The following is a 24835-nucleotide window of genomic DNA, read 5'->3' as shown; positions in this document are numbered from 1 at the left end:
TGCAAATGCTGGACAGATTAACCATGCGCAGCCTGGCCCCATTGACACGTCAGTGTTGACGTTGCAGCCCAACCATCGATCAGAAGCCATTTGGAATGGGCAGGTAAAACACACCACTAAAGATTTCACTTTTTTTTTTGTGTGGTGAATTTTGTGTGTGGTGAACTTAATTACCAAATACCCTTAATTCACAGGGATTGCTGAAATTACAAATCTTCCTCCTAATTACAAAATTAACCATAACTAATAGAGTTAAAACCCAAATCAAAAACTGTTTTATCTCTAAAACACAAATAAGTAGACCTTTAAAACCATACAAATTATACTTTAATTGGACTTCAAATGTGGGCCCCACAAAAGAAACCTTGACTAGACAAATTTGTGAAATGGTAGCAAGTTAATCTTCCATGGCTGCATTATTAGGAGTACTAGTCTTTCTAGGAAAGGGATTGGCAGTAACCTGTATAAAGGCTTTTGTATAGTCAATAAAATAGATGGAGAGATTGAATTGAATGAATTTTTTTTTTTTTTTTGATAAATAATGAAGTATTGAACCAAAATATAGTCACCCAAGTATACAGGATGTATACAATTGGGGACCAAAAACAGTCAAGCATCTAAAAATTACAATCATCTATCAAATCACAAACTGAAAATAAAGAGTGACTTTTTACAGCTGACATCCAATCCAATAAAGTTTGAAAGAAAAAAAATTCTGATCCGGTAAAGTCCTCTCTAAATCCTCAAAACTCCAATTATTCCTCTCTTGCCAAATACACCACATCAAATGATGAGGGTCAGCCTTCCAAATATCACCCTTATGATGACGCCCAAACTTCCAAATATCCATTACAATTATGCCTAAACTTTCCTTGCTAACAAGCTAATAGATCAACTATAGTCCTCGACGTCACCCAATGGATATCAAACATTACAAAAACCATAGATCATAACTCAGTAGCAATAGGACAATGAAGTAACGGATGGTCTACTGAATTCCCCACTGCCTTTGCACCTAAAACACCAGCTCCAAATCCAAACATTCCTTTTTCATGAATTATCCACCGTTAGAATTTTCCCCAAAGTTGCAGTCCAAACAAAGAAAGCAACTCTAGATGGGACCTTTGGAAAAATTCATAACAGTTGCCACATAAGCCTTCTTATCACGATTGATTCTGAATAACTCTAGAAAACACATCTTTAAGGGGCTCTCCCTACACCACAGGTCATGCCAAAACTTCACTCCAAACCCATCCCTAAAATCAAACTAAATGTATTGTAAAAAATTAGGCCAACCACATCTTATAGTCTTCCACAGACTCACTCCATGAGGCCCTGTAACAGAATTAGAGCACCAGCCACCTCCCTCACAGCCATACTTAACCCCTATCACCCTCATCCACAACGCCTCTTTCTCAATTCCAAATCTTCACAACCATTTTCCCAACAAAGCTTCATTAAAACATCGCAAACTCCTAATAGCCAAACCCCCATACTGTAGAGGAGCACCACTTGACCAAATGAAATTTGGACTCATCCCCCAAACCACTTTCTTCTCCGCCACAATCGCACATGTCTAGGTTGTGACAAATTTCTGTGTAAAGCACTGTGCCAACAACCAACCGGTCTATATGAACTCAGAAAATAGCTTATAGAGGCATTATCAAATCGAAGAGAAAATTTAAAGTGACTGAAGCCTCAGTCAAAAGATTAAAGTGAACCTGAACATAGTGGATTCATAGGAATATGCTTTTATTTCATTTAATCTTCAGTACTGTTTAGGTACTCATCAACTACACAACTCATTGCCATGGCATGGAGATTACTATCTTCAAGTGCCATACAATTACTAGTGCTTTCTATTTAATAGAACTTGCTCCTTCTCCAATCAGATGCCAGATAGTATTGAACATCTCTAACTTCATAGTTTAATAGAATTGCATCCCACTGAGCTGTAGCTCAGTTATGTCCACTTGCTACAACTTGAGACAAAACCATCATGCTTGCTACCTCAGGGAATGTTGAATTTCAGCTTTGGACCGCATTAGAAAAACATGAAATGACATCAGGTAAAAATAACACAAAATAAGACATAATTCTCTAAAGTATTACATTTGAAAGGCCTGAACAATATTATTTGGTGCTTTCAGTTTAAACTGGTTATATAATATGAGTCATATGCATCTTGCATATTATCAATTGATTTGCCACATGGTGTTTTAAAATCCAGATTGTTAAAAGAATTGAAAAAGAGAGAATCAAGATTAATGTCCCATTGAAGTTCTAACATCATAAATAATAATAAAAATACTAATTAAAGAACACACCGGTCTTTCATTGAAAAAATGAAGGGAAAATGTTTTAAAAAGAAGTGTTGCAAGTCCCGTATTGAAAGAATGAAAGAAGACGTTATGATTCTCCTTGTTATAAGGGTAGGATTGCTTAGCCAAAAAAAAGGTAGGGTTTAAACAAGAAGAGTTACAAATCCTATGTTGGAAAAATAGAGGAAGATGTTATGTTTCTTCCTCTTTAAATAGCACACTCATTCAAGTATCTTAAGTATTGAACACATGGACTAACTTTTACTTGGCTTAGTATTCTTAAGTTTGATGAATACCTTAGTCCATCTATTTTTAGTATAATAATAACAATAATTTATGTGAATATTTGATCTCTTTTCCTCAGTTGCTGGTTCAGTTGCTAGTTGCTGAGAAAGGCCCAAAAACAAGAGAAGGATATCTTTTTTCTTAAAAATTGGAGAAACTTTCAGTGTAAAAATGAACAAAATGATTCCCTCTCCCTGTGTACACATATAATTTGCTTTATGGGTTGAATGGACTTCATAACAGGTGAAATTTTTTATTTGGAAAATTTTGCAAATTTCTTTTTTCGTGTCTATATTTATCATTGAAAAAAAGAAGAAATGGCCCGTCATTCCATATTTCAGCTGCCTTAGTTCACAAAAACTTCAAAAGCAAATTTGCAAGCCCTTTTCAGGAGTAAAACTTCAAACGCAAGTGTGAAAGTTCAGAATGAGAAAAAAAATAAAAAATAAAATAAACAAACCTTATCTCAGCTGTAAGAAACAATTGAGTATGGAAGAACTTTATATGGGTTCAGTATCCCATTGGGGTCCATCAACTTTCTATTCAGGGAAAAGAAATCTCCCTTGGGCCGCCTCACAACAAACCATAGAAGACAGAACATCAAACACCCAAATGCCTCTCAAACACCATTGCAATCTATCTGGACCCTCACTACATGGAAGCACCACAATAATGACCAAGTACACCTCTAAAATCATTTTGGAACTCTAAGACAACTAAGAAAAGATATATACAGTCTGATCTAATTTTAGCAAATGAAAATTCATAGGGAAATTCCACATTACATTATTTTAAGGCTAAAAGCAAGCAATGATTTTATTGAGTTTAAGCAAGGTAAGTATTCAGCTCAAGAAAAAAGATAGAAGTACTCGTATACTTATAAGTTATAATGTCAGGAAAGACAAGAATGACCTATTGGTAATAGTAAAATGGCAGCAATAGGCTTATTCTGGACTTTCTTTATATGACTACCACCATAGAAGCTTTAGAATAACTAGCTTCTCCATGTTAACATCTTAATTTTCAAAGACTTTTAAACTATATTATATTGAATTAAACACTTTTCATTTGCATCATTTAAAATTTCTAGCTATATACTTCCCTTCATTGTTTGGGATTCTCAACTATATACTATACTTCATTGTTCAGGACATGTGCTTCGTCCATTTTAGTTTCCCATTTTGTAGCCTGTAGGAACCCATCAGCAATGAATGCAGACCCAGTAGGAGCCATTTCTTTTACAAATTACAAATAAAAAAAATTCCTACATTTGGTTCTCACCCTTTCTCTCACATTATAGACCTGTCTCAGATTTAATCAGCTCGTGTGCATTAATCATGTGCCCATGTACTAAAGGATCAACTTGATGCTGCTCCCAATCAACAAGACTGGTTGCAGCTGATGGTAATGGAGGAGGATGTTAGCAAATAGCATTCTTTCCCTATGCATACCAATATAACCAATGCCCTAAAACTTTCAATCTCAGAAGCATTCTTTCCTTATTTATATCTTTTTCTTTAAACCTTATGGTTTGCTACCACAGTACCACTATATACTGCCTTTTTATTTTCTAGATTGACTTTGTAAAGTATATGATATACTTTACTTCATTTTTCATACTTTATCTATGAACCAAGTTTTTCTGTCTTTCATGTCAATACCAAAAGTTGTTCTGTAATTTACGCTTGTAGGTTTGCCAACTTTTTGCAGCTGGAGAAATTAAAATGAAATAACTGTTAACATTGAAAATTTATTGAACATGTAATTGAAGATCTGAAGTAAAAAAGAAAAAGAACTGCAAAATCTGTTGGTTCATTTTATTATAAGTGTCAATCATCAAGACTTATTGTTGTCAATTAATATTTACGCCAATGTTTTGTACCAAGGTCAGTATTTTTTTTTTTTTTTTTTCCTTCATAGGGCTTTTTTTTTTTTTTTTTGAGACACAAACTAATTCCTAAACACACACGCACACACTTTAATTACACTCTCTCACCAAGCTCAAACACATTACTTAACCCAAAGTATTACTACAAAATAGAGATTTGGAAACTATATGTCGGACAACCATGCACAATGTGAGTTAAAGAAGTTCAAAAATCTATAAAAGAGAACATTCACTGCTTTCATGATCCAATTGCTTTAGGGAATTGGAGTTCAAACAGGACCTGCCATACAAAATCAGAATTTGATAGCATTATCTTTGCTTCAACAGTGCCATTGTGAACATGCTTGGCAATAAATTGAAGTGGTTTTCTTAGCAATTTAGCAAGATAAGTTTGGTAGATAAAGAAATGTCGTGATTTGGAGCTAGATAGTCGAAAATAGGTTATTTGTATTTTAATTAGGGGGATCCTTCTAATATCTATCTCTTTTTTTTTTTTTCTTTTTTGGGTTTATAAATCATATTTTTAGGAAGGCTAGTGTTTTTGCCCATAAAATGGAGCCAAATGAGAGATTTAACACTATCTCTTCCTCACTAAATTTTCGTTTTAAATCACAAGATAGAGAAGGGATTAATTCCCTCCCCCTGTGATTTGTTTCTAAGTCTTTTCTTTCTATGAATATTAGATGTTTATTTAGAAAAAATGAATGTTAACATTGATGCCAATAAGAGATTTTATGACCTAAATATTTTTAAAGTGTAATTTTCTTAGTTAGCATCAAGTCATTAACTAGCTTTTAGAAATTAATAATAAGTTGTATGTTTATAAGTTGTATGTTAATCCATTGCCCCGTTAATCCATGGTGGGTGTTATAAATACTATAAACAACTTCTATTGCACTCAACTTGCTGTCATATGTTAATCCATGGTTATGTTTTGTGCAGGATCCAGGGTCCCTTAAATGTCGTGCCCATAGTGAAGAGTTCTCGAATCGAGAGCCAATGGTGGATGATCGAGTGATTGACATCATTAAGGCACTTGGTTTGGAGGGACTTCTCAGGACTCCGGGTAGAGAGATTGATCATGGCCTGATAACGGCCTTAGTGGAGCGATGGCGGCCCGAGACTCACACATTCCACATGCCGCATGGTGAGGTCACCATCACATTGCAGGATGTGGAGGTTCTTCTTGGACTTCCTGTTGATGGTGACACTATAACAGGGAGCACACAAAAAATATGGGAGACTGTGTGCGATGAGTACCTTGGCTTTCGACCTGCCAATGAAGACCATCTGGAACGTAGTGGCCAGAGGATTCTCATCAAACGGCTTTTGGAGCAAGTTGCCGATCCACTGCCACCTAATGCTGAAGACGATGAAGTGCATAGGTACGCACGATGCTATGTCCTAGCGCTATTGGGGGACACAATCTTCATGGACAAATCTGGTGATAGGGTGCATCTAATGTGGGTGCAGCAGTTGGAAGACCTTCGCAACCCACAAAGGTATAGTTGAGGAAGTGCTTGCCTTGCATGGCTGTACCGACAGTTATGCAGGGCAAGTGATAAGAAAGCCAGTCAGATTGGTGGGTGTTTATTGTTGGTCCAGTATTGGGCGTGGGCCAGATTCTCCTATTTGTGCCCGGCAGTTGAGCGTGGCCCACCAGTGGGTGCTTATGGTCCTCCAGTGCGTGGTCCACTGTCCCTTAAGTAAGTCTGTACCTTAGTAACTTCATTTACAATATGTGATCATTACCTAAGCTTACAATCATGTAACTTAAAATATAAATTTTTATTTTTATTTAAAAGGGTTGTACGAATCATTTATTTCAACATTTAAAAATGTTAAACAGAGTTTCAATATATATGATTACGTTAATATACTCTAATTTTTTGTCATTGTCATGTGGCTTGTATGTGCTTTGTTTGGCTTAAGGACTTTTTTTATTCTAGTGATATTATTAATTGAGTAAATTTCTATAAGATTCTATTAGTAGTTATATCTGATTACATTATAGTTTTAATCATAATATTATCTTACTTGGGAAGTTGTAGATATTGATCCCCTGTTCTTGATTGTAGGTGGATCTGGGCCCCAAACAAGAAAAATAGGCCCGCCCAGGTCTTTAGGGACAGGTATCGGGAGCAAATAGCTTTAATGTTGCCAAACCAGGTATGAAAATGCTTTGTTCAACATGTTCAAGAAGAAGATATATATTTGCTGAACTTTGAAATAGAAAGATAGTTGCCTAATGTGTTGCATATTTGTTTTTGGGCTGTTGTAGGTGGTGTGGCAGCCGTATGAAGATGAATACGAGAACCTTCCGCCGTGGTGCGTTGCAGGGAGGGCAGTGTGGACGGCAATGGTGCCGCTTGTATGTTTCCATCTAGTAGAGAAACATACACCGGATCATGTTGTTCGGCAATTTGGGATGATCCAAGAAATTCCCCGCCATGTTAACACGGACCCGGTGCTTCATGCCATTGATTTGAGGGGGAAGATCGGTGTTGATTGGATGCGGAGACATGCTATGCATCTCACGGAGTGGGGTCATCGCCTTCAACAGCGTTGTGAAGCAGTGCTTGGTGATATGCCTCTACAGCACGAGTACTTCGATTGGTTCACAAGGATAACTCGAAGGTTTATCGATATCCCCGGTGCTAGATTCATTCTAATGGTAACTTCTCCACGTGTTCTACATTGTACCGTACTTGTTACTTAGTTTACCACTGTTTAGAGAACTCTTCTTATGTGGTCCAATGTTTGCTTAGCATCAAACCTCCCTTTTAAATTGTTGTCTGCTTAAGATTGCTTATAGACAATCTTGTTAATTTACCTTATAGAGAACTTTGTTCATATACAAATCTAATTTGGGATGCTCTAAGGTCATATCTCGTATTTCAGCCTTTAGAGTTATGGTATACATTCTTCTTTCCATTTTTATTATTTTTAATTTTTTTTCCTCATTTGAATTTTTAATTTGCATTTTTGAGAACACGATATCCGCTAACTACATCTTTAATACAAAAGCTAATTTCAATTTAGTCCAATGTAACACTTGGTGTCCCTATAATTTCCAATTATTAGTTGCCGTATCAATTTGGAACCAACCTTTATTATACTATTGATTGGCTTTCTTCATTTTGATATTGCATTATTAATATACTTGGTTTTTCCATGTGCAGATTGAAGGATATGTCTGTATGATGCGCCGTCACCCAGTGGGCACGGAGGCCCACAATGACATTATTAATGTGCTGGAGGCAGTGTATGAGATTGGCCGTGTACGACCTCAGGAACCTGAGGCCCCGAACGAGGAGGCAGCTACTCCTGCGGCAGCGCCTACTCAGAGGCCAAGCACTACTGAGAGCCCAAGCACGAGCACAGCTCCTGCCGGACGTTGCTCTCGTCCGCCTGTTGCTACCCCTCAAGTTGTCCCTACCCTCGATCCCTCTCCATCCACCGCACATCCATCCCTTAGCCCCACCATCCCTTCACCCACCCCACATCCATCCGTTAGCCCCACCATCCCTTCACCCACCTCACATCCATCCCCTACCCCCACCATCCCTTTAGCCACTCCACATGAGTCCCCTAGTCCCACCATCCCTCCACCCACCCCACATGAGTCCCCTAGTCCCACCATCCCTCCACCCACCCCACATGCCTGTCCTGGGTCTGACATTCGTCCACCCACCCCACGGTCATTTCCTGAGCTATCACCTATTCCATCATTTGACCTGGGTCTTGATCAAACCCCTCCTGACTTGCAACCCCTCCCACCTTCCCACAGTACGTCCACTGGCCCTTCTTCAGCCGTTGACCCACCCCATGTTCAGCCTGAACAGCCTGTTGGGTTAGCTGCAGCGGCAGAAGGTCGACCAAAACGCATATCTAAGGCACCTCCTTGTGGGACAGGGGGGCACAAACATGGACACAATGCTGGGCCCGAGGCATCTGACGAAGGACATGCAAGACCTCCTCCTTATTATACGAGAAAGCGTAAGGTTCAAAAAAGGTAACTCAAATGATACCTTATTCCTTTAACTGGACATTTCAAGCTGGTGTTGAAAAGTTCATGAAATTATTTTTGTGGCCAAAATGGTTTTAATGTACATTATTTGAACTAGGTGAAAGGTACAGTTGGGACATTAGCTGGAGGTAGATATTCATGTGTTTGTGAATAATACAATTCTTGTTGCTGTTATCTTGGAGGTACATATTCATGTGTTTGTGGTTATCTATGGTTCTCTTGTTATTAATGAAAAGAAGTTTAATTCCCGCTTCCGTGTGCATGCATTAACAAGAACTAACTATCTTGCTTTATGTTCTGTTTCAGCAGTAGCTACAAACTTGTTGCATCAATGATTCTTTGTTGACAATATTCTTCTTGTTTCCTCAGCTCTTATATTTATTTATAGTTTCTCCATTTCGTAAGACAAGTGACTATGTTTTGAGGTTTTTTGGTTATTGGCAGTGTATAGAGATTTTCAACTTGTGATGCTAATGGTTAGTGAACTTTGTGCAGGTATTGAAGAAGTTGCTCCAGGATGATGCCATATCCAAAGCAAGGATTAATACTGAGGTTGGTTACTTCATACAATTAAATTTGTAAATGGTTCGTGGGTGTGTTGTTTTCCATGGCATGACTTATTTCTAATAGGTTTCTAATCTTTTTTTACTGAAAAGTATTTTCGTCAAAATGGGCTTAAAGCTTCAGGTCGTGGGTTCACGTCATAACCCACGACCTGAGGCATAAATCAATAATTGGGTTCTCAAAGTTACTCACAAGTTCATCTTTTGGAGGTTCATATGGAGGCATGTTTTCAAGTTCTGCTTCAGCAGCAGCAAGATAAAGTTAGCTTTAATTATTCTATGTTTCCGAGATTCTTCTTGCTTCCTCAGGTCTTCCATTTCTTTATATTTTTTCCTAAGGGGTATTAGAAAGAAATATAAAGAAGTGGAACACGTGAGGTTGCAAGAAGAATCTGGGTAACAAAGAATCATTAAAGCTAACTTTTTCTTGTTGCTTGTAAAGCAGAACTTGAAAACGTGCCTCCATATGAACCTCCGAAAGATGAACTGGTGAGTAACTTTGAGAACCCAATTATTGCACCTGATCGGAGTAAGCTGTCAAAACGGCATGGTGCAACTTCTGCGGCTCAGGTAATTAATCTTTATTGCTTGAATTTGTACTTCATGCAGAAGTTAGGCTTATGCTCTGCTTTTTGGTCATTAGCCTTTTCTTGTTAGCCTATCATTAAATTGTAGAAATTCTGGAAGTATGCATAGGATTGCATGATTTATTTATGATTGACAAAGAATATTTGAACTATATCATTCCACCTTTTTGTTATCTTTCCTTGTATGCTTCATGATTAAATAACCATTATGTTTTGCAAAAAAATTCATCAAATTTGCAGTTAGGGTGTATAGTTGTCTATTCAACCCATTTTCTTGCTAATCATCTTTTTTGGAGTGTTAGGTCGTACCATGCTAAAATAATTGTTGCAGATAATTTTATAATCTATATCATTCACCTGCAGACTTAATTTACTATAGTGGGCTTGTTATGATTGGTTATTTAATTGTCATATCCTTGCACATCATTATCATTATTTATTCTTGAGTTGGTATTATAATTCTGTATCCCTATATATGCATTCTGATATCTTTGTATGCTTCTGGACAGAAAAACCATTTGTCTGGCTTGCACAAACCTTATTTCAAGCTATCTTTTGACACGGTTCAACAATTAATGAATGTGAAGAGTGACCTATAGCATGTCGTTCAAAGAAACCAGGAAAAATTTGATGCTGCAGAAGCATATGAGTCCATTATAGCAGGGAAAAGGTAAGGCTCTATTCTTCATTCAGGTTCCATTTGCGTTGAACCAGCCATTATTGCCCTTTCAGTGAAAAGGTTATTGTTTTCTTTCTGCAGTTCTACTCCCTAGCACTGACCTTTTACCTCTTCTTACATGTGGTATCTCTTTACTTATCCCAAAATATTTGGTATTTGATCTGCAGAGAACAAAGGCCTCAAGATTTTGTAGACTGTATTGTTGATCTCCGTGAGTATTATGTTCCTTATCATGTTCGATTTGCCATTAATAATGGTGATTTCTTGTTTCTTTCTATTTCTTTTGAGATTTCATTTTTATTTTTCTATCTCCTTTAGAGACACTGAGAAATTCATGACTCAGATGTACGATGTGGGCAATGGTATGACGTTAGTGTATCCAGTACTGGTCTTATGCTGGAAATGAGGACAGATCTTTTGCAACGTGCTGAAGTGCATGTTTGTGCATTTGATATTGAGACTACAAAGCTTCCTTTGAAATTTCCTGATGCTGAATACGATTTACTAATGATGATTTCGTACATGGTTGATGGACAAGGGTACCTGATTATTAACAGAGAGGTACACATGATTGGCTTAAGCTTAGTGCTCTTTCAGTGCCTTCTCCAATCTATTTCTTTTGACTTTTTTGTGTACACTCTTGTGCTCTGACAGCTTTCCTGATAAGAAAAGAGTTGGGGGAGATAACGTGGATAGTTCCTTTGAAGCCTCAGACCGAATAAAGATGGTAAGATTGGTTACTCCTTTCATCCTTCAAGGAATTATCCACTTCATCTTATTATTTATTTGATTGTGTTTCGCTCTGCATCTTAAGAGCCCATCCAGAACATTTGTAATCCTTAGTAATTGAGATATAAGGCCTTGTTGGGCTGAGTTGATACCTTATACTAAGCAAATGATCGTTTTTTATAGCTCTTATGCAGTGCTTTCTCAGTGAGTTTTACTTGTAGTAAATAAGTACACATGCAACTCTTGCATTTCTAATTTACTTCAATCTGGTTTCAGGATATGGGGCACTTAGAGGACCATATCAAAACCAATAAGAAGCAATCCCCTAAGGCTGAAGTTCAAAATTCTTTAAAGCAAGAGGTATGGAAGTGAATTTTTTCTTCTCAATAACCACGTTATGAAGAATCACAAGACTTAAATCTAATCCTTTTCCTTGGTCATGCCTCTATTCGGCCTATTGCAAATAGGCTCCATCTTTATAGTTGTGATTTCTACTAGTTACTTATTAATTTTAAAATATGTTGCTAGCAGATTCTACAACTTGAGAAGAGATTACAAGACCAATTTGAGGTCCGCCGGGCTTTGGAAAATGCAATGGGATATAGGTCTTGCTCTCAGGATAATACAACTGGAACAGTAATGCCCAAGGTATACCTTCTTGCCTACATCTCCCAAACACTGATGTAGATTTGTTTTGGAGAGTAATTTATATAACTTTTCTTGCTAAAGAGGGTGTCCAATGCTCTTCGAACACCTGACTATTCCCTTGAGTGTGTGTAGTCATTTTGTCCCACAAACACCAAGTAATTACAGGGAGGAATCCCTTGGGGGTGGTCCGAAGATGGTAGTTGTGGGTTTTGAAGTTTGAACCCAGGACCTCATTGATCTAATGAGGCCTTAGGAACCACTAGGCCTTGGGGATTTTGAAGAGTAAATTATTATGAACTACTTATACAGTTTAACTGCAGTTTCACCATTTATGTATTTTGTCTATAATGTAGTTGTAAATTTTATCCTAATATCTTAAGGTGTTGCATTATCTCATTATATTTCTTAATCAAAGAGAGGGAAAACCGGAAAACCAATACTGTGAACAGTCTATATCTATGGAGAATTCCCACTTTCTATTTTATTATTATTATTATTATTATTATTATTATTTTTTGTAATTATGACTTAGACACCATGTGTTATCTTATCCATAAAGGTACTTGTAACTAATGAATCATATGCTCCAATATTTTATTTTATGGTTTAATGCTACTACTAATTGTCATAATTTTTTATGATGCCCTTGTATAACCCCAGTTAACCATGGAATCATGCATAATTCCTATGTTAATTACAGCCTCTGGTTTTGGTTTTCCTTTTGCTTAATAGCTGCATTTTCATTTTCATACTGTAATTTAACGCTACTTTTCGATTACTCCAGCCAGCCACAGAGTTAATAAAGGAAATTGCAGTGTTAGAGTTGGAAGTAGTGTATTTGGAGCAAGGGTTTCTCAAGTTTTGCCACTTTCTGCAACCACATGTTCTAGCAAATATGCGCACTTCATGACTGTGGTTTCTCCCTCCACCTCTATGGTCATTGTACGGGGTAACCACCTGATATACACCCTCTGCATGATTAAAATTCCTCACAGTGTGTCCTGCAATTTTCTGCTCATTTCTACTATAGATCTCCATTGCATAATCACTCCACAGCTTACCTCGAGAGAGATCAGAAGTAATTTGTTTATGTCGATCGTGGAAATATGCAACAAGTTTGCACCAAGTGAAATGAACCATTGCAGCAATGGGCAAACCGCGGGCACCTTTAAGTACCCCATTAAAGCACTCGGAGATATTGGTTGTCATTACCCCGTAACGTCTTCCACCATCATGTGACTGGGTCCATTTCTCCACATCCTCACTCACTAGATATGTGTACGGCATATAACGTTCAATCCGCGTATCAGTAGGGTCTACACCCCTCAGTAAATTAATCTCGGCCTCCTTAATGGTTTCCATTATGGACTTAAATTTAGCTTCATTACTCGCATATCCAGCTTTCAAGGCCAATGCCTTTAGAATCGGGTTATCAAAGTGTCTGTTGAAGTTGCTAGCAACATGTCGAAGGCAATATCGGTGATATACCTGTTCTCTTCCATCCTCACGTCTAGGCCACTCTTGAATGGCACATTTAATACCTTTATGTCGGTCAGAAATAATACAAATGCCATCGTTAGGTATGACATGCTCTATGGAAGTCCTGAGACACTCTAAAAACCACCCCCAACTAGCCCCTGACTCCTTGTCCACAACAGCGAAGGCGAGAGGCAAAACCTTTTGGTTACCATCGGTTGCCATTGCAATCATCAATACCCCTTTGTATTTACCATACAGATGAGTTCCGTCAATACTAATCACTGGCCTGCAATATTGGAATGCAGCAATGCATGGAGCGAATGCCCAATATACATAGCGTAGTAATGCAGTACCTTTGTCTGGCCTAGGTATGGTGTGATAGCTGTACTGGGTACCTGAGTCCTCATCCAAGTATGCCAACAACAACTTTCGCAACTTTTGGTAAGACTCCTCCCAATCCCCAAATATCTTAGCAATTGTCTTTTGTTTTGCGTCCCATACTTTATAGTAAGAAAGCTCATGATTATACTTAGTACGTATGATCTCCCACAGCTCATCAATACGTGCAGTGTGATTTTTTTGCAATTTTCCCATAATTTCTGATGCAACAAAATGCGAATCCATCATTCTACCATCTCTTTTTAGGCCAAAGGGTATACAAGTGTGTGGACTCACATAAGACGTGACCATCCACATACCATTGAATTTAGTCTTCATGTATGCCCCAACATACCACTTGCAGTTGTCGTCAACACATGCAGCGCACAATTTCGATTTGGTCGACCTCCGGATTATAAAATTTCTATTATCATTTGCTGCGTATATTATCAATGTATGCTTCACTGCCTCTTTATTTGCAAAAGCCAACCCTTTAGAAAAATGCATCCCATCTTCCCAAGTAGAGACAAATGGTATCTGAAAACGTGAAGGATCAACCATATCTTCCCAAGTATTTGAGTAGAATGACTCAGCAGGAGGTCTGTAGCCAGTGGTCGTATTTCTATTATGCTGGACACCAATATCATCATTTGCATCACCTTCATCATGGTGCTCCATATTTTCCTCTTCAAAATTGGGAACGACTTCATGTTCATCCACATCGTTCTCAAAGTCGCCTTGCTCAATCCTCTCTTCGTACTCATCCACAACCTCAACATTTTCACTATCATTCGCAACATGATCTTCGTCTTCGTCTTCCTCCTCTAAATGTGTCTGTTGAGGATAGAGGGTTTCACTAGTATTAGCAACATGATCTTGAGATGGGAGCGTATAACCTCCCATCGTATACCCTTCCATTGTATACCCTCCCATTGTATACCCTCCCATTGTAGTGCATCTATCATCTAGGGCTGTAAATTGTAAAGCCGTAGTTGTTTCTTGCACCACCTCAGTAGTGTTATCTGCAAGCGCCTCCAAACTTACATACAACTCAGCAGCATTTACTTGGGGCATTTTCTGGATCCTATTAAACATCATCTTTACATGTTTATCTTCTTTGATCGCCATATACCCATAATTTATCCGTTCATGAAGGACTTCTTGTGGGTAACAATAAATAATCTTAATGTCATACCAAGTACGATTCAATTTCAATTCGTCCATTATTTTCCTCTTCAAATCATTCAACGTCTTCAACTTACGACGTAACATCATGTAGTAGCATTCGATACCCTCCCCTCTAAATGGGAATCCGTCAATCCCTTCAGGATTGTGAAGGGGTCCACCGAAGTATACATTTATATCAATATTCTTCAAAGATTGTGAACCTATTAGAGAGCCAAGCCAAGGAAATTTATGTTAGTGACATATTTTATCTCTTTCATTTATGTTCGAATTACAAAACCTTTTCTATCTACTCAAAGTACAAAAATTACAAGGGATCTAAAAGTGTAACAATTGCATATACTCACCCCACATCACATACAAACACACTCAATCATTATAATTTCGTACTCAAACAAATAAAAAAACTAAAAACAAAACTCACCCCCATTACAAATTTTAAACTCAGCTCTAACAAAAATATAAATAAAAATATCATCATTCCAGTGCTACGGAAATTAATGGCATACCCTATTACACTACTATTAATGAAATAACATAGAGCAGGGTTCATCAGACAAAAGAAAAAAAAAAAAAAAAAAAAAAACTAATGTGAATATGATCATGATCAATCAAATTAGACATATCATCTAATTTGAAAATCAAGGCATAAATATACAGTGAAATATACTAGATGTGATATACAAACAAAAATTTTGACTCTGAATCATAAAAATCATACAATAAAAAATCCGTCATGACAGTAAATTTGTTTCGAATCTGCTAATATGTCATCAGCTTTATGTCATCTAGAAAATGGAAAAATGTTAGCTACTTAATTAGGTGCAACTGGACTGGTGACCCAATTATTTTCATAGCTTTTACTGTATTCAATAATGTCTTTCTCATGGTTGGAATTTCATAAAAGTTGGAGGTTGCACAATTCTTTGAACCTGTTTCTTTTTTCTTTCCTTATGTGTCTATTATTTATATATTTATATAAATATATAAATATATAGTTGTATAAATATATAAATATAAATATATAGTTGTATAGATATATAAATATAAATATATAGTTGTATAAATATATACATATATTTATATTTATATAAATATGTACATATATTTATATTTATATAAATATATAAATATAAATATAAATATATAAATATAAATCTATATATTTATATAACTATATATATATATATATATATATTTATATTTATATTTGCATTTAGTTGTATAAATATATAAATATATTTCTATAAATATATAAATATATTTCTATAAATATATAAATATAAATCTATATATTTATATAAATATATATATATATATATTTATATTTATATTTGCATTTAGTTGTATAAATATATAAATATATAGTTGTATAAATATATAAATATATTTCTATAAATATATAAATATAAATATAAATAAATATAAATAAAATATATATATATATATATAAAAATATTTAAACGTATAGTTGTATAAATATAAATATATATACATATTTAAACAACCAACTAATATACATAAGGAGCCCTGCTTGGGCTTCCAGGCCGGTTACTCAAAAAAAAAAAACTAATATTATGAAACAAATATACATATTTAATACAAACAAATATCTTATCAGGAAACAAATATAAATATTTAATACAAACAAATATCTTATTACGAAACAAATATAAATATTTAATACAAACAAATATTTTATCAAGAAATGGCATGACAAATTCAATGCAAGCAACACTTTTTAAAGCAGCTATATACACTAAACAACCAACTAGATAGTGAGGAGGAGACCCTTACTTGACATGAGGATAAGCAAATATACTGCTGAGATTGTATGAGAGTGAGAGGAGCAATGTTTTGCTGCTGATGTATGAGAGTTTATGAGAGTTGTATGATGTTTTGTGAGAGTTGTTGAGAGAGGTTTTGTGATAGAAGTTGCTGAAGGTGTGAGTTGTGTGAGGCAGTCAAAATATTTTCTGAGAGTTGTGTGAGAGGTTGTGTGAGAGTTTTTTATTACAGACCAATCACCCAAAAATAAAACACGGATATGACCAATGCCAAAACAGTGCTGGTCAGACTTTTCTTTATAAGCTTTGCACATTCAAAATGACATGACCAATCACTCAAAAACAAAGACTTGATGGCACGCCCAAAAGAGACCAAAAATACAACACAATAGCTGGTCAGCGTAAGGTTCAAAAACAGACTTGATGTCAGATATTCTCTGCATGGACTTGATGGCACGCAAGAGACCAAAAATACAACACAGTAGCTGACTTGATGGCACGCAAGAGACCAAAAATACAACACAGTAGCTGGTCAGCGTAAGGTTCAAAAACAGACTTGATGTCAGATATTCTCTGCACGCTCAAGACAAAAAACATAGACACGACCAAGACGTGTGAGTTGGGTTTGACTGTGTGAAAATCGAGTCTCTGAGACTCGATTTTACTTTAAGTAAATCGAGTCTCATAGACTCGATTTCTACGTGTTCTCCACGTAGAAATCGAGTGTCTGAGACTCGATTTCTACGTGGAGTACACGTGGAAATCGAGTCTCAGACACTCGATTTCTGCGTGTACTCCACGTGGACTTTTGGTATAGAAAACCAGGTAAACCGAGCCTTAGAGGCTCGATTTAGAGGCCCTAAATCGACCCTCTAAGGCTCGAGTTGTTACAATCACAAATTGTTTGCAAACGGGGCCAACTAACTGAATAGTTAGTTTTTTAATGCTAGTTTCCTACAATCTCCTAAAAAACTTCCTACACCTGGACATTTACCCAGTCTCAAAGTTCTTGAAATACGGGGAATGGATAACGTGAGATGCATAGGAACTGAATTTTACGGCAGTTATAATGGTGAGGGATCGAGTAATAGTAGAGGTGGCAGTGGCAGCACCGTGTTGTTCCCAGCTTTGGAAGAACTTGTTTTGGGTGGCATGCGTACTCTAGAAGAATGGAATGACGTGACGGAACCAGCAGCAGAATTAGGAATGATATTTCCTCGCCTTGAGTGTTTGGAGGTTTGGAGATGCGAGAAACTAACAAGTGCTCCACATCATTTTCCGTCTCTTAAGGAATTATATATTTCCAACATCAGAGTCCCGGCATTTGAACAGCTTATTAGCGAGCTTACCACACTCACGTCCCTCCATATTTCAGAAATTTCAGAACTTGCTTGTCTGCCAGAGCATTTTTTGCAAAATAAATAGGAGTCTCGTGGATTTGACCATAAGTTGTTGTGCTGATTTGGAGTCAATCTTGCCACATGGCCATGTATGGCCCATCTGCACCTCTCTCCGATCACTCTTTATAGATGGCTGTGACGAACTGAGTACATTCCCAGATGCACTGCACAACCTTCATTGCCTTGAGGATATTGAGGTAAAATGGTGTCGTAACCTGAGGTCCTTTCCAAGTATACAAGGTATCGCATCCTTTCTTCAACGCTTGTGGTTATGCTGTAGTGATGAAGCTCTACCACCTGGGCTACAATCCTGTGTGTCTCTTCAACATTTGTTTATAGACGATTGGCCTCATCTGATATCAATTCCAGATCTACAAAATTTGCATTCTCTTACCGATTTACAAATTTACCATTGCCCTAATCTGATATCGATTCCAGATCCAAAAGAATTGCCTTCTCTTACCCAATTAAAAATTTGGGATTGTTCTAAATTGAAATCGATTCCAGATCTGCCTTCTCTTACTCTACTAAAAATTTCTGGTTGTCCTAATCTGATATCGATTCCAGATATGCGTGAATTGCCTTCTCTTACCCATTTACAAATTAGCGATTGCCAAAAGTTGAGGTGTGTGCCAGACGGATTAGACTTCACCCGCTTGAAGTGTTTGCGGATCGGTGGGTTTTGTAAGGAATTAAATTCTTTCCCCAGTTTCAATTTCAACGAACGCTCACATGCGCCCCTTGAAGAATTATACCTGTATGGGTGGGCTAGTCTCAACACTCTACCGGAGGAAATTCAATTCTTCACTGCCGTCAAAATTCTTGACATATCTGAATTTGATGAAATGGTCTCTTTGCCTGACTGGTTAGGCAACCTTCCTTCTATTCAAGAGCTATATATTCACAATTGCAAGAACATGATGTATCTGCCCACAACACAAGCCATGCGACGCCTCATCAAACTAGAACAACTATCCATTCATGAATGCCCCAAATTGAAGGAAAGATGTGCAGAAGGGAGCGGCGCAGAGTGGTCTAAGATTGCCCATATTCCGAAATTTTCTTCTAATGGTTACGGGTAAGTCTACCTAATGCTATATCCTTGCCCAATGTTTATAATTTGAAACTCTAGTTTGAAAATCGTATAAATCATTTTTTGATTTTGTTTTGGTGTGTGTTTTTTTTGTTTTTGTTTTTGTTTTTTATAAATCAGTTCGAAACTGTTAGAGTATCCACAGCCGTAATTCTCATCTCATCTTATTTTACTATCCCAAAAAGTCACTTTATCAATTATATAATACAATTTTACAATATTCCCAGCATTCCAACTTTTATTTCCCTATTCTACTCATTAAAATAATATTTCTACACAATAAAATAATATATCCCACAATCACATCATACAGTACAACAAATTATTTATTCTTTCTCCCTCTTTCTTTCTGTTCAAGAACCACAGTCACCACCACCGCTACACTACACACCTGACACCACCACCACCACCACCACCGACAACCCACAATCTACCGTCAACACCAAAAAAAAAAAAAAAAAAAAACCAGACCCACGTTGCTGCACCTACTGCCCTCTCCGACCATTAACACCACCACCACCCTCTCCGACCAAAAAAAAAAAAAAAGCAACCCATGGTCAAAAATCAGACCCACCATCACCGAAGCTCGAAGGAAGCAGATTCGCCGCTTGGAAGCTTGAAGGAAGTTGATTTTGTTGACCCACGTGGGGAAGGAGAAATGAAAGAGAGAGAGAGTTGCCGGAGAAGGAAAAACGCGGAGACCCACCACGCCGATCTCCAACTCAACCACGCTGATCTCGTTGCTCGCCAATCTAGTAACCCACCACGCCGATCTAGAGAGTTGCCGGAGAGTTTAGCCTAGAGTGAAGGTAATGAGAATTGCGCCGATCTTGTCAATCTAGAGAGTTGCCGGAGAGTTTAGCCTTGAGTGAAGTAATGAGAAGAAGAGAGAGCAGAAAGAAAGAGAGAGAAAAGGAAGAGAGAGAAGAATGAGATAATATAATAATAATTTTCAATTATATAATGTTGCTACAGTATCATCTTACAAATAAGATGGTACTGTAGCAGTATTGTAAAAATTTTTACAATTGACACATTTTGCAAGTTCGGCTGGAGCAACATTTGAAGGCTGAAATGGTAAAACATCTCAACATATGCCATATGGCATTTGGGCTGCGGATGCTCTTAGGAGGAATGCTATGATTACAAGCTTGCCCCAATTTGCACAACAGCAGAGTGGTCTGAAATTGATGGAAAACATATTGAAGGGTTGTAGCTTAGATTGGTCCAAGACAGATGAGGGGTAACATTGTCAAACAGGATGTACTTTGAAGATCATATAGATTTTTAATATTAAAAGTAATGAGTGGTAAGCTTAGTCATATCTTATATACACTTCTCTTCTTTTTATCCATTGTTTTTTCTGTATTTTACATAATATTATTCTGGCGTGATTAGTGCTGGTACTGGGGCAAGCCTTTATGAAATCTATATCTTGAGATAGTATTGTTATAATGCAAATATGCAATACAATTATCCATCTAACCTGCCAAGTAACCACCAACCTTATTCTTTTCTCCTCCGCAACTAATTAACAGAGAATTTCTGATTTTAAGAGCCATGTATAAAGTGTAGGAAATTTCAAAGTCAAGAAGAAACTATTATTCTCTTTCTTGATTTTAGAGTGATACTTTCATTTGAAACTTTCTTTACATAAAATTTTCCCACTTTTTCATTTTCTAAAGACTTGACAAGATTGTTCTTCACTTTGGATTCAAGACTATATACTCTTTCATTCTGTGGAGATTTGATTAGATATTTACCTTGAGAAAATATATTCCCCAAACGTTTTTGGATATTAATACATGTCCACATACAATTTTTAATGGTGAACTCATGAATCTTTTGTGTTTGCCTAGTTTTATTTTGTTGCATTGTTTCTCAAATTTGATAATTTATTCAGAATATTCATGGCATAGTATCATGCTTTGAGCTTTGAAATTCATAATAATAAATAGTATCATGCTTTGACCCTAGCGGAAAGATCTTTTGGTACTTGTGGAATTAAAATTAATTTATCTATTACTGATGGCCCTAATACTCTGCTTTAGTAGAAAAATGAAGGATCTTTTATATCCTGCATACACTACTTATGATTGCGAAAATTTGATGCATCTGTACCCACACAATGTCTCACCATTTTGCAGAAACTGCAAAGCATTTATTGTCCCCATCTAAAGGAAGGATGTGTGAAGGGAAAGAGCCAGGTGGTCCTAAATTTGCATGAAGAAAATAAGTTTGCCAAATGTTATGGATATACCTGGCCACAATATATAAAATGGTGAACTCATGAATCTTTTGTGTTTGTCTTGTTTAGTGCTGTTGAATTGTTATTTAGAATCAACATGACATAGAATCATTCTGTGTACATAGTAAAAGATTTCTTTAGCTATTGTGGAATTAAAGTAATTTTTGTACTAATGGTGCTAATACTTTGCTCTATTAGGAAAAGGAAGGTTCTTTTCAAGACCTGCTTATTGTAATTATGATTGCAAAAAGCTGATATAATGCCTCACCATATAGTGGAAATTGTAGATTTTTGTTGTCCCCCATTAAAAGGATATGTGCCAAGGGAAAACTGAAAAGAGCCAGGGTGGTCCAAGATTGTCCAAATATAATACAAATAGAAAGATTGTTCATATTCTGTCATAGAAATCCACTGGTAAGTCAATCTAAAACAGACTTCCTTCCATTCCCTTTTTCAACATTTTTTTTTTTTTTTCATATTACTAAAATATCAGCTTATCTTTCCTAACATATTCCACTTCCTTGAAGTTAGTCACAAATTTGGGAATGATGTGTCTGCAGGGATAGTTTCAGGTACTCATTTTTTAGCCGGGAGAATTGAGATCTACTTAAGCACAAATAGTTGCAGGTACTTCAACTCTAATTTGAAGGCTACCCTCCCGCTTCCTTCACCTCTTCCAATAAAACCTACTAAGATTCCTCCCTTTTCTCTAGGTTAAATTATTTATACTACTTACAGATGCCAATTATCCTTCATATCCTAATTAGAGGTGTACTTCAGCACAATGTTCTTCAAGATTTCCCTTGTTTTGAATATCCAGATAAACTCTCTCTCCAATGCCCTTTTGTCTAATGTTTCACTTTGGAATATGTTAGTTGTTCCTTATTGCCACACCGCATTTCTTAACCTATTCACCAAAGTTGCTGATTTCTAGTTGCCTTCATGTAAAAGAAGGATATGCCAAGGGAAAGGGTACCTTCTGTCCTAAGATTGCCTAAATTCAAATAATACAGACATCATAGAAAGCAAGTGATAAACACCTCACAGGCTGGCTTCCTACTCTCTTCTTTATTTATTTTTCTTATATGTGTTTCATAAGTGGTCTAGTATTGTTTTTTAATTAAAATAAGTGATCTAGTATTTTTTCTTTTTCTTTTTTTTATGAAAATAAGTGACCTAGTATTTCTTCACTGATATACTCACTTTTATTAAGTTATTAACAACATTTGGGCATCATGTTCTTGAAGGGCTATTTTGTAGTTATTTTCAATTGGGAGGATAGTTCAAATCTATTTGGAACAAGTCAAGGTACTTCATCTCTCCTTTTTACTAAGGCATTTTTCTTTTCATAATATAATGCATGAGAAACTGTGTTTTTGTTAGTTATTTTCTTACAATTATCTTTCCCTAGTTCTAAAACAGTACTAATACATACACTTGATTGTTATTTCACAAATGTTTAAAAGTCTTCAAATGACACTAAGTTTTTGTTCATTTGAACATTTTTTCTAACAATTGCTTAATTATCAGAGATCCAGCCTTAGAGGTGTACTTCAATGGACTATATTATATAGAGCAAGTTGCTCCTAGCTAAAACATGTACGTGTACAAATATATAAATGATATTAGTGATTATCCAGAAAGTAAATTGTAATTGGAGCTTATAAAATTTGTCAACCCTAATGCATCTTGAATCTCTTTGTCACACTTGAATTTCTTCTTACCAGCAATACACAATTAAAATTTAAAATTGGAGGAATTCTTTTGTATTGTAAAAGGAAAAGTACAAGAATCAGTCTTTTCTCCAGTCAATAACATGTCAATAGTGTAAAATAGGCTCTTCTATATGTGGGTGGCTTAATTTTTTTTCTACTCTTCATCTACGTTGAACACACTACTGTAACATATTTGAAAATCACAGAACTGAATAGTGAGAATATCTTCTATAGTGGTGTAAGTGTCATTGTGTCACAAAATTACAAATACCGGTGATCTGTCATTGTCCCAAATTAGAGGTCTTTTAGTTTAGCACAAAATGGTCTAAAATTGCTCATGTTCCAGTGAATAAGATAAACCTTTGATGCATCTTACTCCAAGGTCAAAATCATTTAAATTTGGTTTGCTCTCTCAAACCTTCTTGTGTCTGCTTGCTTTTTCACTTTGAAGTCAACTAAAAGATCATGATTTGTTCTCCACTTTGCTTTCACTTGTTTGCTTTATATATATTGCCAATGATTTCCAAAGAGTCTAGTGTCAAACCTTTAATTCATATTTTTTTAACATATTTTACTGCATAACTTTTGTGTATCTTTAAATTTTAGCTCTATTTGTACAGTTCTTGAATTATCCCTTTCCCTTATGTTTTCATGTTCATTAGACTCTGATCTGCTTGTTAAAGTTGAAGATTTTAGAAAACTTTTCTACAAAACCAGCTCCAAAATTGGAAGGTCAACTCCTATTTTGATGAAATTTCAGAATGTTGTTCCTGACAAAGAAAGCCTCGTGTTGACTGGTGTTGCTTGAAATCCCTCTCCATTTGCACGGATGGTAGGACCCACTTTGTGAGATCTTTTCTAGTTGTTATTGTTGTAATCCAAGAATGGCATTTTTTTTTTTATGTCTTTGTAGACTCTAGCATTTGTTCTAGAAAGATTGTTGTAAACACATTATTCTATAGTGGAAGATTTTACTGGACTAGGTCCCGTGGTTTTTCCCTTCCCATTGAAGGGTTTTCCACGTAAAAATTTGGTATCTTGATTGTGGGTTGTTTCTACACTTTTTTTTTTTTTTTTTAAATATTGGTTATTATGTTTTGCTAGTTTATTTGAAATACTCATTGAATTTTCACAAAGAGAGAAAAAGAAAATAATTTCATTGTGTGTTGAATTAATTGGCTATTTTTCTTGATAAAGGTTGATCTTCAAATTAGACAATTTTTGGTGCCTAACCCGTTCCATTCACCATACCCTAATGTCGAATCCTCTATGGTTATATATATTAGATCTCTATATAGAGGTCTAGCTACTTCTTGGAACTTAAGAAATTGACAACTCTACTCTTTGCACTAAGCTTGAGTTCATTATGTAATACCCTTTCCATGTGTTGGATGGATGTATATTGGATTACTCCAATTCACCACGTGTCAAAATATTGTCTTTTTTAAGAAGTAAATAGACACTTTTATGACATTTATAACTTTCGCCTTCCTTTACTTGAAAGTCATTATCTTTTTTATTCAAGTTGAGGGAAAGAAAAAAAAAATAGAGAAAATCCAAAAATAACATTAGAGGAAATGGTTTGAGAATTTTTAATCATAGGTGACTCTGAGAATGTCTATTGTTCTTTCTTTGGTTCAGGGAAATGGTTTTGGACATCACATTTGGTTTTACATTCAAAGCTTGGGAAGAATACTAGAAAATGTTTAATCATATGTGACTTTGAATAGTTCTCTGCTAACCTTTTAACTATCCTTAGACCTAAAGCTAGTTAATGGTTAGTTACCGTTATTAATCATCCCGTCAATATTGTTGGCTAA

General features: G+C 36.1%; 1 protein-coding gene and 2 long non-coding RNA genes across 10 annotated transcripts; 2 read left to right on the top strand and 1 right to left on the bottom strand.

The window, feature by feature from the left end:
- Positions 1 to 1735: 1735 nt before the first annotated feature.
- On the bottom strand, positions 1736 to 3280 carry LOC126703396 (uncharacterized). Its single transcript, XR_007648044.1, has 2 exons — positions 3067 to 3280; positions 1736 to 2032 (listed from the first exon to the last, which is right to left on the bottom strand). It is a non-coding gene; the product is annotated as an uncharacterized LOC126703396 (long non-coding RNA).
- A 6713-nt stretch (positions 3281 to 9993) lies between these two features.
- LOC126702315 (uncharacterized) lies at positions 9994 to 12575 on the top strand. 2 transcript variants are annotated; one of them, XR_007647722.1, is made up of 7 exons: positions 9994 to 10344; positions 10521 to 10564; positions 10672 to 10914; positions 11008 to 11080; positions 11359 to 11442; positions 11614 to 11730; positions 12515 to 12575. It is a non-coding gene; the product is annotated as an uncharacterized LOC126702315 (long non-coding RNA). The 2 variants fall into 2 exon arrangements; XR_007647723.1 differs by having other exon boundaries at positions 9995 to 10344; positions 10697 to 10914.
- Positions 12576 to 17530: 4955 nt separating this feature from the next.
- LOC126702971 (putative disease resistance protein RGA4) lies at positions 17531 to 24053 on the top strand. 7 transcript variants are annotated; one of them, XR_007647899.1, is made up of 6 exons: positions 17531 to 19037; positions 21200 to 21259; positions 21499 to 21714; positions 21861 to 21927; positions 22548 to 22608; positions 23678 to 24053. XR_007647899.1 is itself a non-coding variant. In XM_050401856.1 (2 exons), the coding sequence occupies exons 1-2, from the start codon at positions 18529 to 18531 to the stop codon at positions 21228 to 21230; spliced, it is 540 nt and encodes a 179-aa protein (XP_050257813.1). In that variant the 5' UTR covers positions 17845 to 18528; the 3' UTR covers positions 21231 to 21484. The 7 variants fall into 7 exon arrangements, 1 of the variants encoding a protein (XP_050257813.1); XR_007647900.1 differs by having other exon boundaries at positions 21200 to 21262; XR_007647898.1 differs by having other exon boundaries at positions 21200 to 21333; positions 21576 to 21714.
- The last annotated feature ends 782 nt before the right edge of the window (positions 24054 to 24835 follow it).

This window comes from Quercus robur, chromosome 10 (assembly GCF_932294415.1).
Source record: "Quercus robur chromosome 10, dhQueRobu3.1, whole genome shotgun sequence".
NCBI lineage: Eukaryota > Viridiplantae > Streptophyta > Magnoliopsida > Fagales > Fagaceae > Quercus > Quercus robur.
The sequence above is the reverse complement of the archived record's forward strand: the minus strand, read 5'-3'. Positions and strand labels throughout refer to the sequence as shown.

Excerpts from the sequence above, each read along its gene's own strand:
- LOC126702971 (XM_050401856.1), top strand. The coding sequence starts at position 18,529 with ATGCGTGAATTGCCTTCTCTTACCCATTTACAAATTAGCGATTGCCAA. Across the intron at positions 19,038-21,199 it reads TTTTCTTCTAATGGTTACGG|AAACTGCAAAGCATTTATTG; the intron begins GTAAGTCTACCT and ends ACCATTTTGCAG.